This window comes from Odocoileus virginianus, chromosome 10 (assembly GCF_023699985.2).
Source record: "Odocoileus virginianus isolate 20LAN1187 ecotype Illinois chromosome 10, Ovbor_1.2, whole genome shotgun sequence".
NCBI classification, from domain to species: Eukaryota; Metazoa; Chordata; class Mammalia; order Artiodactyla; family Cervidae; genus Odocoileus; species Odocoileus virginianus.
Window position 1 is genome coordinate 13003842 of NC_069683.1, and position 12781 is coordinate 13016622.

The 12781-nt window shown below is 53.1% G+C and overlaps 1 protein-coding gene across 3 annotated transcripts; it reads right to left on the reverse strand.

Annotated features, from left to right (window-relative positions):
* Positions 1 to 6953: 6953 nt before the first annotated feature.
* ZNF408 (zinc finger protein 408) lies at positions 6954 to 12683 on the reverse strand. Of its 3 annotated transcripts, XM_020881781.2 has the most exons (5): positions 12383 to 12680; positions 11823 to 12100; positions 10796 to 10857; positions 10313 to 10572; positions 6954 to 9271 (listed from the first exon to the last, which is right to left on the reverse strand). In XM_020881781.2, exons 1-5 carry the CDS (start codon positions 12429 to 12431, stop codon positions 7749 to 7751), a joined length of 2172 nt encoding a protein of 723 aa, XP_020737440.2. In that variant the 5' UTR covers positions 12432 to 12680; the 3' UTR covers positions 6954 to 7748. The 3 variants fall into 3 exon arrangements, with proteins under 3 accessions (XP_020737440.2, XP_070329188.1, XP_070329189.1); XM_070473087.1 differs by lacking the exon at positions 10796 to 10857 and having other exon boundaries at positions 10313 to 10496; positions 12383 to 12683; XM_070473088.1 differs by lacking the exons at positions 10796 to 10857; positions 12383 to 12680 and having other exon boundaries at positions 11759 to 11916.
* Positions 12684 to 12781: the final 98 nt, after the last annotated feature.

Sequence of the window (12781 nt, forward strand, 5' to 3'; positions counted from 1 at the left end):
CTGACAATGCAGGGCACATAAGAGACATGGGTTCCATCCCTGGGTTGGGAAAATCCACTGGAGAAGGAAATGGCAACCCACTCCAGCATTCTTGCCTGGAGAATCCCAAGGACAGAGGAGCCAGAATTAGGCCTCCACATGGGGCTATAATGAATGGTACTGCTGTGAATATTCGTGGACAGGTCTTCTGGTGTAGATAAGCACTGATTTCTGTTGTGTACAGAGGATCCAGGAGCAGGTCCCAAGGCAGGCATTTCTCTTGACTAAGACACTTGGACAAATAGTCATCCCGAGTCGTTGTACTGGTTTACACTCCTACCAGCAATGTTTGAAGACTTTCAGCAGCTCGTATCACACCCGCTCATCTATCCACTTACAGCGACCATTCTGAGGGGTGTGTTGGTGTCTCATTGTGGTTTTAATTTGTATTCCCTGTTGACTAATGATGTTGAGCCGACTCCGTTTTTTTTTCTTTTCTTGTAGTGGAATGGTGAAAAGATCTCACCTCATTAACTTCTTTAAAAACTCCATACAAATAAGGAGGGGGGTAGGGCTGAAGAGGGATGTAGTTTCATCCTTCCCGGATTTTTTTTGAAGGGGGCGGAACTTCCCAGACCAGGGGTGGAACCTGCGGACCCTGCAGTGGAAGCACAGAGTCTTAACCCCTGGACTAAGTCCTCATCCTGCCTGCTCCAAGGCAGGCGCTCTTCCTCCTGCAGAGCAGCAGCCTGGGCCAGTGCTGAGTCATCCTGAGAGGGAGGCGGGGGTGCTGGCCAGGAGGAGGGCACAACTCATCACAGCGGCCCCCTTCTCTGGAGAGTTCCGGCTGAGCGCCTGCCTTGTTCCCTCACGGTCAGAAACCCCCGTCCTGACAGCCAAGGCCCGCAGCCTGAAGGAGAGTGCTGGCTTGGGAGGCTGGTCCTGGGTCTCACTACCTGTAAAACCAGAACTTTAGCAACACTCACTGCGCAAGGCTGTTGTTGAAAAGCTTAAGGTCACACTGGCTTCTCCACAGGCCCTTCTTCGGACTTGCCGCCTTGCTGAGTCCATGGCACACTCGTGCACAGACTCGGCCGTGCAGGGGCATGGCTTGGCCATGTCTTCCTCAAGCTGTTTTCAGACGATGTTCCCAAGGAGAAAACATGAGATGTGGGTATAAGGATTCCTGCTTTCCCAGGCTTGTTCCTGGATTTATGAATCAGGATGAAGTTACAAGCCATGATAGTACCCACGGCCACATCCATTTAGCGGGGAGAACTTTTCTGATGAGAACTTCATTTTGAACATGTCCAGACATCTGGTCCTTGGCAAACGCTGGACCCAATGCAAATGGTTCGGTTGGTTGTTAGCACAGCTAAGAACAATGAGTTGGATGGCCAGACTGGGTTTTTTGGTCAGGAGAGAGACGGCATGGATGCTGTGGAGGCCGTGAGCACTTGGAGCCAGGGATGGCAAGACCAGCAAGAAGACTCTCGGCCATTCTGTTTTTTTTTTTTTTTGGTAGTATTTTCTTGGCAGTGCCACCCAGCACGTGAGATCTTAGTTCCCCAGCCAGGGATTGAACCCGTATCCCTCGCATTGGAAGCATAGAGTCGTAACCACTGAATCACCAGGGAATTCCCATTATGATAAATTTGATTTTGTGTTTTATCTTATCTCCATGGTTCCTCTTGTCCCTGCAGAGACCACCTCCCAGCTCTCAAATCCTGCTATGTTTGTGCTCTCACTGTAATTCTTTGAATTCCAAATACCTCGTCTCCTTCCAGGCCTAGTTGGATTCAGTTTACTGGTGTGAAGTTAAAACTAAATTACTCCCCCCAAAGCATATTATACTGTTTGTAAAGTCTCACAAGGCCTGTCACACAGTAAGCACTCAATCAACAGCATGGATTATGGGATATGATGCAACAAGGAATCCACAATGATGCCAATTAAGGGTTCTTCCTAAAAGAGTGAACCTGGACTGGATCAAACCTCTCGATTTAATTACTAGTTTAGAGGAAGGACAGACAACAGAAGAATAAGTAAGACACCAACCACGAGGAAGGAGGGACATTCGACAGGACAAATGACCCTGGTATCTCTAACAAATCCATGACATGGAAATGAAAGGGGTGGGTGGCAGAGACTGTTCAGAACAGAAACATAAGACCTAACAACAAATGCAAAAGGGAGCAGAATGACCATGATTGGTTCAGACCTTTGAACACATCAACTGTAAAAAGACTATTTTTGGACAAGTAAAGTTCAAACATAGGTTAGATATGCAATGATATGGAATAACTATTTTTAGTTTGCTAAGTGTTAGCTGACATATGGTTTTATTTTTTTAAATCCTTATAGATTATACCTAGGGGTTTATAATAAACAGATGAAACAAGCAGGGCAAAATGTTAATGATCATTAAATCTGGGTGGTAGAGGTTGTTACATTGTTCTTTTACCTGTTTTGTGTTTGAAAACATTCATCGTGAAAGTGGGCTTAATTCCCTAAGAAATGGAGGCCGGGGTTATCCAGTGGGTCCTAGTTGGACAGCCTCCCTGCTCTCCCGAGTGAACACAAGATGCACTCACTCACTCTTTTGTGGAGAGGACTGGGGGAGAGCGCCCCTCTGGGAATGTGGCTCTGGGGGGATCTGAGAGTTCTATGGGTCAGGGTAGCACCTCCATGGGCGAAGGACCCCAGCGGACTAAGAACAGGCTCAGGCCTCAGGGCCCAACGCAAGCCGCCCAGCCTCCAGGGATCTTTTCCCTGGAATTCTCTGGGGCCAGGAGGTACCTATCGTCAAGCCTGTCATTCCTGCTTTCACCACAAACACTTACCTGTACCTTTCAAGTAGGTTGAATTTTTCTCTGAGAACAAGGCCATAATGAGGGGTTGCATGTTGGCATCAAAGAAAATCATGGCTGAAGCCAACATTATGTTGTAAAGTGAAGCTCTATAATCATTGAAATCAGCCAAATTGTGTTCCAGGACATAGAATTACAGAATTTCAGAGCCTGAAAGGAGATCAGAATTACTAAATCCAGATATTTTGAAACCTAGGCCTCTGGGCATGGACTACATGATGGCCTATCTTTCTGCATATTTAAAAAAAAAAAAAATTCTAAAAGTAATTTTTATAATTTTTTCCCCCAGGAATTCCCTGGCAGTTCAGTGGATAGGACTCAAGCTTTTATTGCTGAGGACCCTGATTCGATCCCTCATTGGGGAACTAAGATTCCATAAGCTACATGGTGTGGCCAAAAAATAAAAAAGGAATTTTCTCCCTTTTGGCTGAAATTATATCTTTTTAGGTGGTTGCCTTGTCTTTTTTTCCTTAAGCTGATCAGCATTTTCTATTTTGATTTAAAAATATATATCAATTTCTCTTAATAAGATTTTTTAAAAAAATATAAGACCCACAGAAGAAATAAAGTGAGCCAAAAAAGGCTTCATGATGAAGCTGAGATTGGGATCCACTGATCTGATCCTCTCCCAGGTCATTGAAGAAAGGGAGCCTGAGAGCTGGGAAGCTAATGGTCAAGGTCTTACAGACAGGTGGTGATCCAGCAAGGACCAGGACCTGCTTCCTGCCTCCTGGGCCACTACTCTTCTCATGCAACCCCGTCTTGGCATTTGGCAGGGTAGAGCCTAGCTGCGCTACAAACTCATCCGAAGGGGATCCGTTCTAAGACCCTCAGGGGATGCCCGAGACCATGGACAGTACTGAACTCTGTCCATACTGCTTTTCCCTACACTAACGGGAAGGTCGTCTACACTGGATGAAGTGATGACGAACATCCTGGGTGGCAGGGCGAGAGACTTCGTTGTGCTACTCAGAGTGAGTTCACAGCTTAAAATTTGCAAATTATTTCCAGAATTTTCCATTTAATCCTTTTGGATGGGAGTTGACTGTAGGTAACTGAAACCACAGAAAGTGAAACCGATGTTGGGGGGGATGCGGGGACTACCATATATCCACAGGACGTGTGCCTGAATATAACAGTACTGAGTGATGCTGACCTGCCCAACAAGCACTACCTACAGGCAACATGGACCTCAACCTCGTCCTCCAAGCGAAGGGGACTGGTTCCAAGACTTTTTTTTTTTTTTAATTTAGTTACACCGAGTCTTAGTTGAAGCATGTGAGATCTAGTTTCTTGACTAGGGATGGAATCCAGACCCCTGCATTGGGAGTGCAGAGTCTTCACCACTGGACCACCAGGGAAGTCCCTCTAATACTATTAATAATCAGCTGCAACTTATTAGGTGATCATCATGTTCCAGATATGTAGTACTGATGAGGCAGGAACTACAGCTAGTCCCATTTTATGGATGAGGAAACAGAGGCATGGATAAGTAACTTGCCTGAGTTTATGCAGCTAGCTCAGGGTGGAGCTGTGATCCACACCTGCACTTCTCTAGTCCACGAATCAAATTTTATTCTATTGTGAAGACTTTTCTCACAGTATTAAAGCTGTAATTTAGGATAAAAGATCCTTTGTCTCCCACCCTTTCTGATGCTTGGCTCAGCAGCTATACATATTGCGTGGTTAGATCTGTAAAAAGGATTCCAGCAACATTTTCATTGCAACTTTGCTCTACAGCAAGCAGCAGCGCTCGAATTTGATGCTAAATACACCAAACAGTTCAAAGTGACTTCATTGGTGGATGGAGAAAAGAAGCAGGGAATAAAGGACTTCCAACGCTGTAATGAAACAGGAATGATTTTGATATGGGGGAGGGGATATTTTCTTAAACCATATTCCTGTGATCAGTTTTCCCAAGAACTATCCCTGTATTTTATTTCCATTGGAGAGGAACTAAGGTGGGCTTCAGAAGGCCTGGGCCTCTGTCCTGGTTCTGCTCTTCACTGGTCTCATGCCTCCACGGGGGACTTCTCTCTTGGCTTCTGTTGTCTTATCTGAAACGGGAGGAATTTGGACGATGCTCTTTGATACCCATTCCCACTTGTTAGCGCCCAGGACAGGCTCCTAGTCCAGGTGCCTCTGCATTTGGTGACATGATCTGACACACCTCTGCATCACCAGGGACAATCTCAGTGGAGAGGAAAGGTCCCCATCTGTTTGAGGATGTACCAAAGAGGGAGATAAACACCCGTTTTTGGCCTGAGGATGGATGTGGGCATCGACAGGCTTCCCCAGCAACCCAAAGTACCCCCGTTTCCCTGCAAAGCTCAATCTCAAGTTATAGTCACATCCCAGGTTACCTAACTCTGGTTAGACACAGCTGAGTGGTCACTTGAGTTGGAATGACCTGCCTGAAACTGGAGATGGAAAAGAATAAGACCTACCAGGCTGAGTCAGGCAGTTGGCTGACTCAAAACTATTATTAGAAGCTGTTTTTCAGGTTTTGGATGGTGAGGGCTTTCTTTCCACAGATCGTCACCGTCTCTCGCTGTCTTCCCTCTCCTTTGGACAATCTCAGAATGATGCTCTGCCAAGAAGTTATTCAGGCTGGGTGGGTGGATAAATTAGTCAGTGGCCAAGCAGGAGACACAAGGCTGCTTGTGACGCAGTGATCGAGTGATGGGGAGCCAGAAGACATGCCACGTTGCAATCCTGGCTCTGACTGTGTGGTCTTGGCTGGTGCTACCCTGCTCTGAATCGACTTCTCTGTGAAATGGGGGCACGACACCCAATTCGCAGGACAGGAGAAGGGAACAAGAATGTGAGTTCCCCTGTCTCCCTTGCCTCCCCCTTCTCAAAGCAATCTCCAGTCTGGCTTCCAGCTGCCCTCAGCTCACTGGCATCGTCTGCAAATTTCCACCTTCTCAACAGGCATTGGTGCTCTCCTGTCCTTCCTCTGCCGAGATGCTCTTCCATCAGTTTACATGACTCACACGAGGCAGGTTTTCCTGTTTCATCAGAGGCTGCCTTAGTCCCTCCTGCAGGGCTTCCCCTCTCCCGGCAGGCGGTGCCAGTCCTGCCAACTGGCAATCTCTCCGTCCTCAACTCATTCCAAGCCAGATCACAGCCGCCCTGCTCCCACCCCATGCCCACCTAACTTGCTAAGTCAGAAAGTTGGACCCAGAGCTTTCTCCCCCTCTCTAAATTCAGTCGCTCCAACCTTCCAGGGAACATGTCACTCAAGCCGTCGCCACCACGTAGTTGCTGCCCAGCCCTCACCTCCTTCCCCACCCCACTGTGGCCACGCTGGCCCTTGCTCTTGCTCGAGCTTGCTGGGCCCTGGCGGCCCTGCTCCCTCTGCCTGAAGCCCGGCTCTGTCTGCAGACATTGACCTGGTTCCCGCCTCTCCATGGTGCAGGGTCACCTTACTGGAGGCCTTCCCTGACCACCCTCTGTGGAGCCTTACTCCCCGTTCCAGCCCCTTCTTGCATTACTCTTCTTCGCTGCAAGGACCGTGATCTGATGGGTTTGTTCCCTGGCTCTTTACACAGATCTTGACTGCCACCTCTGACGCCCAGCCCACAGGAAGCGCTGTTAGATGCGTGACTGCACTCCCACTGCTGCCAGTTTTCCCCGCCACCGGATTCCCACACCTGCACCTCTCCAGGGGTGTCTTCAAATACCAATCTCACCATCCCCCTGCTCACCACCCTTCAAAGGGCCCCTCAACAAGTTTATTTGAGAATAAACCCCAAACTCCTGCAGCAAGGCCTGTGACCGGGCCCTGCCTTCTTGCCCCTCGTTCTGTTCCAGCCACACTGATCTCGGGGGCTCAGGCCCCAGACCCTCACCCAGGGCATTTTCACACACAGCTCCCCACACCCCCACCTTCCCCCGCACCGACCCATCCACCACATGGCAGCTGAAACCCAGGGCAGTAGAGCGAGGAGGGCAAGAGCCTGACTCCAGCGCCAGGCTCCGTGGGTCTGAACCTCAGCTCTGTCACCCTGGACAGGACGCTGGAAGTTCTTTATTCCTCAGTTTGGTCTTAGCTACCTCACCTGACTGCTATGAGGATTACATAAGTCAACTCATAGAACGGACTGGCCCACAAAAAAGGATGTTTATTACCATTTCCTGTGGGCACCTTCTCTGACGCCAAGCTGACCCACCCCATTAAACACGTTCCCAGCATTGGGAAGCACTCCTCCCTGAACTCATCCAGCGCTCTTTGCCCCTGCAGACCTGAGCTCTGCCTCGGTCACAGCTGTGTCCCCAGCAACTCAGGCAGGCCGGGCCCACAGTTGATTCAAAACACGTCTGTCCTTCATTCCTTCCCTTCACAGGGTTGCCTCTGGCCAGACGCACAGAAGGTGCAGACCTGGCCCCAGGCACCTCCAATGAGTCTGGTGAGCTCAGCACAGAACAGAAGTCACCCTCACAGCCCTTAGGGGTGAGAAAAGCTGCCAAAATAACCTTCAGTCTGACTCAGACTTGTGAGCTGAGTCTCTCTGGACTTTTAACCCTCAGAGTCATTCTGTTTAGGACCACAGAGAAGTACATGTCCCTCAGGGAGCTGGACGGGAGAGACAGAAGCCGGCGCTGAGAGCCTGGGCAGGGTCACCTCCGCGGTGATCAGACAGGCACCCCGAGGAGCCCCCAGGGATGAGGCAGGACAAGCCCCCCTGTAGGCTGACAGGAAAAGTTCATAGAAGATCCATAAGTGGTTTACCTTATTAAAGGTCTTGGGGAACAATGTGGTTGTCTGCAAACGGGAAGGGAAGTCCCTGACCTGCTTCTCACAGACCGGCCTCTATTGGGAACCCGGAGAGAAAGTTCACCCAAGCTCAGACCGCGGAGCCTCCCTACAGAGCTCTGTGGGGTGAGGCGAGGCTGTCAGGTCCCTGTCTCCACCTCCACCACCTCCGCCCAGGTGCTGAAGGCCAGGTCCTTGTGGACGAGCACCAGGCCGGGGGCAGGGCCTGGCTCCTCAGGCGCCACAAAGCGCTTCTCCTGGCTCTCGGAAATGGTGACCTGGAAGATGTCCCGGGCCGGGCCGCCGTCCCCTTCACTGCCTGCATCCAGCAGCTCTGGCTCGGCCTGCAGGAGCACCACGGTGGGCTCGGCAGTGGCAGGCGGCACACAGGGCGGGCTGGCGGGGGCGCCAGGCTGGTGACTGAGCTGGTGCCGCCTGAGGCTCTGCAGGAGCGTGTAGCCCATGCCGCAGGTAGGGCAGCGGTGGGGCTTGTCGGCCAGGTGGGATTTCAGGTGGCGCCGCAGCTTGGTGGCCAGCGTGTAAGCCCGGCCGCACTGCGGGCAGGGGAAGGGCCTCTCGCCTGAGTGTAGGCGCTCGTGGGCGCGCAGCGTGTGCGGGTCCCGCAGCGCCTTCCCGCACACGGGGCACAGGTGGGCCTCGCCCGTGTGGGAGATGAGGTGGCGCCGCAGCTCGGGCCGCTGCGGGAAGGCGGCGGCGCAGTGCGGGCAGCGGTGTGGGCGCTCGCCCGTGTGCAGCCGCAGGTGCCCACGCAGGCTGCCCCGCTGGCGGAAGGCGCGGCCGCAGTGCGGGCACAGGAAGGGCTTCTCCCCCGTGTGCAGCCGCATGTGGTTCCGCAGGGAGCCCTGGCTGGCCAGGGGCCGCCCGCACACGGGGCAGGGGCACGGGGCGGGGGCCGCCGCCGCCTGGTGCGTCTTGCGGTGCAGCCGCAGGGAGGGCCGGCGGGCGAAGGCCTTGCCGCACTGCTCGCAGCGGAAGGGCCGGGCGCCGGAGTGGACCACCTGGTGCTCCCGGAGGTCCCGCCGGGTGCCGTAGGCCTTGTCGCACTGCGGGCAGGGGAAGGGCCGCAGCCCGCGGTGGCCCAGCGTGTGGGCCTTGAAGCTCTCCTCCGAGCTGTAGCTCTTGCCGCACTCCGTGCAGAGGAAGGGCTTGTGGCCCGTGTGCACGAAGGCGTGCTTCCTCAGGTGGCAGAGCTGCAGGAAGGCCTTGCCACACTCCCCGCAGCGGTGCCGCCGGCCCTGCTTCGGGGGGCCTCCCGCCGGGCCAGGGGGGCTCCGCAGGCGAGCGGGGAAGCCAGCGTGCTGCTGCTCTGCAGTCGCCTGGGCCCCGGGCGCTGAGGCCGCCCCCCTGGGTGGGCAAGGACTGCTGGGGCTCCGCAGCTTCTTGACCAGGGGAGCACACAGCTGGGGGGCCCTGTCAGAAGAGGCGGAACCGGCCTCACCCTGTGCTGGGCCCTGCTGGGGAGCAGAGCTGCTCTGAGGTCCAGGTGGGGTCTGGGGTGGGCCCTCCTCACCCACGCGGCCATCTTCAGGCAGCGGGCTGAGTGGCTGGCTCTCCTTGGAAACTGGGGCCTGGGTCTGGGGCGAAGGTCCAGGGCTCACCACACTCTCTGCCTGGATACTGGGGGGTAACCGGTGACCAGGATCTGCAAGGCAAGAGTAGGGCACTGGGCTGAGTAGAGTCTGTAACAGGTGGTCATGACGGTCTCACCAGGAAGTTATAAGAATACGTCTTCTCTTCAGTCCCTGAACTGCGGAGGGAGCCATGACACCAATCTCTTCCCTGGAGCATGAGCCACATGCTCTGTTTATCCTTCTGGCCAGACTCAGGGGCCTTCTGGGGAGGCTCTGCTGAGAACTGCGGTATTCTAGACATCTGAGAGATCCCTAGACGAAGGCCATCCAAGTGCCCTTGTGCTCCCTCTGGGTACAGGCAGGCATTTCTGATGAGCTGAGACCACCACCTCCTCACTTTAGCTCATCTGAAAATAAAGGAACCCACACCTCCAGCCCAGACAGGAAAAAAAAAATGTACGAAAATTGGAAACTTTACACACAGCTTGCTGTCTTCATCCAGGTGACCTTACTATTGCGGGAAACTTAACTCAGGAAGATAAAACATGCAAATATCTATACAGTTGACCCTTGAACAACACAGCTCTGAACTGCACAGTCCATTTATACGTGGATTTGTTTCAACAGAAATTTCAACCACAGCACTACACAATCATAGGTGGTTGAATCTGTAGATGCAGAATCACAGATATGGAACCTTGGATATGGAGAGCTAACTATAACTCCTGTGTTGTTCAAGAGTCAACTATAATGTTCATTCCATGGAAAAGACTCATTACTCATCAAAAAAAGCATCCAGTGACAGTTTACCTCCCCAAACTCTTCAAACCTCTCACCTGAAAATTCTAGTCTTGCTGCGTCCATGATCCTAAGCCACTGCCAATATGTCATGATCCTTACCCCAAGCCTGATCACGCCCCACCCCGATCCCACACTGAAAAATCCACCTTATACCAGACTTTAAAATCTCAATAAACATCCAGGCTTTGCCCTTTCCCCTCAGAAAAGCTACTGTTCTCCCCTGCCATCTTACACCATGAGCTCTACTTTGTCTTACCAACACAGGTTATTCAGGTGATAATGTGGGAAACCAGCGTTTATCTGGCACATACCTGGGCAAGCTTCCGCTGCTTCCTCCCTGGGGGAGGCCACTTCCGGTCGCACAACAGACTCCACTTCTGTCACTGCTGCTGAGGATGCCGCTTCCTCTAGCCTGGGCTGGGTGGGGCTCAGGCCCTCAGAGAGACGCTGGGGCCACAGCTGCAGCTCAAAGCCCGGCAGCACGAGCCGGGACACCTGCAGGTGGAGCCTCTCGCTGATCCACACTGGGGCCACGTTCCCCTCGCCCTCCAGCCTGCCCCGCTGCACCAAACTGCAAAGCAGAGCACGGGCTTGCCCAGGAGCTCCCTTTCCAGCGGCCCTCCCGGGAAGCCCCGGCTCCTCAGCAGTCTGAGTCCTACAGGACCCCGTGCCTTTGGGAACACTCACTGCAAAAGATCCCTGGGTGGGAGTTACAGACCACTTCCGGTTCCACCCCATGCCACTACAACAGGCCTCAGAGGAGCATCTCCACTACACACTCTCCTGTAACTTACCTAGTCCAGCCTGCACTCTGCTCACAAGCACACACGTCTCCCCATGAGCCTAGGGACACGGCCTGAAATAAACCAATAAAAGTCCTTCTCCTATGTGTTGGAGGGGGCCAGGGTGAAACAAACAACAACAAAAAACCCTGATGAAAGCTTTCCTGAGACAGATCTAAGATGAAGTCCCTGGAAGGTTAATGGTCGCTGGTCTGCCTCTCCAGGACTACACTGTTTGAGTTTTCATTCAATAAAGGCCAAAAAAAAAATTACCCCTCACCTCCTCCCAAGGTGTGGAGGATTACTAAATTGAACAGCACAAGCAGTGAGACTTACATGTGAGTTCAATGAGGCATGGCATGGAACTAGTTATGTGACAAAGCTGGGTTTTAACTCCATGGCTTTGTAATTCCAAAAACATTTGCTCTTAACTTTTAGGACTCCTGACACTCCACTAATCCACCTTTTCTTTCCTTTTTTACATTTTGGCCGTGCTACAGTGGCATGTGGGGCCTTGGTTCCCAGAGGATAAGGGATGAAACCCCTCCCCTCCGCGGTGGAAACCGTGAGTCTTAACCTCTGGATCGTCAGTCCCCTCTACTAACCTACCTTTTAACAACTTTTTGCACCTCCTTGGTTACCGCAAGAGAAGGGAAGCAATAATCCCTGAGAGAGGGGCACAAACCACCTCCTATCTCTTGAAATACCCTGCACCTTCTAACAAACTGGAACGTTATCTGGAAACATTTGATTTTCAACCACGATGCTGCTGCTGCTGCTAAGTCGCTTCAGTCGTGTCCGACTCTGTGCGACCCCACAGATGGCAGCCCACCAGGCTCCACCGTCCACGGGATTCTCCAGGCAAGAACACTGGAGTGGGCTGCCATTTCCTTCTCCAATGCATGAAAGCGAAAAGTGAAAGTGAAGTAGCTCTGTCGTGTCCAACTCTTAGCGACCCCATGGACTGCAGCCTACCAGGCTCCTCCGTCCATGGGATTTTCCAGGCAACCACGATGAGGAGACGCCTATCCTTCAATACCTCCTTCTGCTTTGGTTCCACTCCATTCCCCTTCTGCTTGGAGACAGACTCCTCTTCCAGCGGCCCCCAGAGCAGTCCCGGCTGCAAAGGCTCCCCGACACACCAGACCCCCAAGCGCTGTTCCGCGGTGAGTGAGGGGCCAAGGGCCAAGCCCCGAGGGAGGTTCTTTAGAGCGAGGATGGCTCGGGTCTCTCCGGGCGGAACATCTTTGAGTCCTGGTGCACACTCTTTTCTGGGAGGGCTCCATCCCGACTCCGGGCCCAGGCGTGGATCGGGAACTGCGGGAAGAGAGGAAGCGGCCCAAGAGGTGGTAGGGGTGCCGAAAGGTGGGGTGAGGAAGGAAACCCGAGGTCCAGGTAGGCCTTAGGCGTCTGAGGAATCTCTAAGGGTTCTAAGAGGGGCCTGCGGTTCGCTCTTAAGAAGGCCCCAGCGACTCGAAGAGCACCGGAGGGGGATGCCAGGCTCGGGAGAAAACGGGTCAGGGAAGAAAGAGTTGATCAGAGAACGTTCAGTGTTGCCAGACCAGGGCGGAGGGTCGGAGAGACTCGCAGGTCACTCACCTAATTGCAGTCTCCCCCTCCCCAAGAGCAGATCCTCGGTCGCCTCCATCCCGGGTCAGAAGGCCTCCTTCCGCCGGAAGTGAGCTTCGCCTTCTCAGCTCCCCCCCAGAAACAGTCACGGACATCCAAATTTCCTCTCGGGAAATCCAGAGTCAGACCTCATGGGTACACAGGACCGGGGGTTTGGGAGTACTTTGTGAGGCCAATCTCTTTCCGGAACAATACAAGCTTAGAATTCCGGAGGTCCTCCCGGGGATCTGAGTATCCGGTGAAGAGGAACTAATTGTTCTAGACGCTACCCCCGGGAGGGACCAGTCGGACAGTGACACCGTTCCTCCTCCGGGCGGGCACGTATGCAGGCACGTACGGAAGGGGCGGAGCTCCCGGGCAGGCCTCTTT

Excerpts from the sequence above, each read along its gene's own strand:
- ZNF408 (XM_020881781.2), bottom strand. The coding sequence starts at position 12,431 with ATGGAGGCGACCGAGGATCTGCTCTTGGGGAGGGGGAGACTGCAATTA. Across the intron at positions 12,101-12,382 it reads GAGGGGGAGACTGCAATTAG|TTCCCGATCCACGCCTGGGC; the intron begins GTGAGTGACCTG and ends CTCTTCCCGCAG. Across the intron at positions 10,573-10,795 it reads CAGAGTGCAGGCTGGACTAG|TTTGGTGCAGCGGGGCAGGC; the intron begins GTAAGTTACAGG and ends TCTGCTTTGCAG.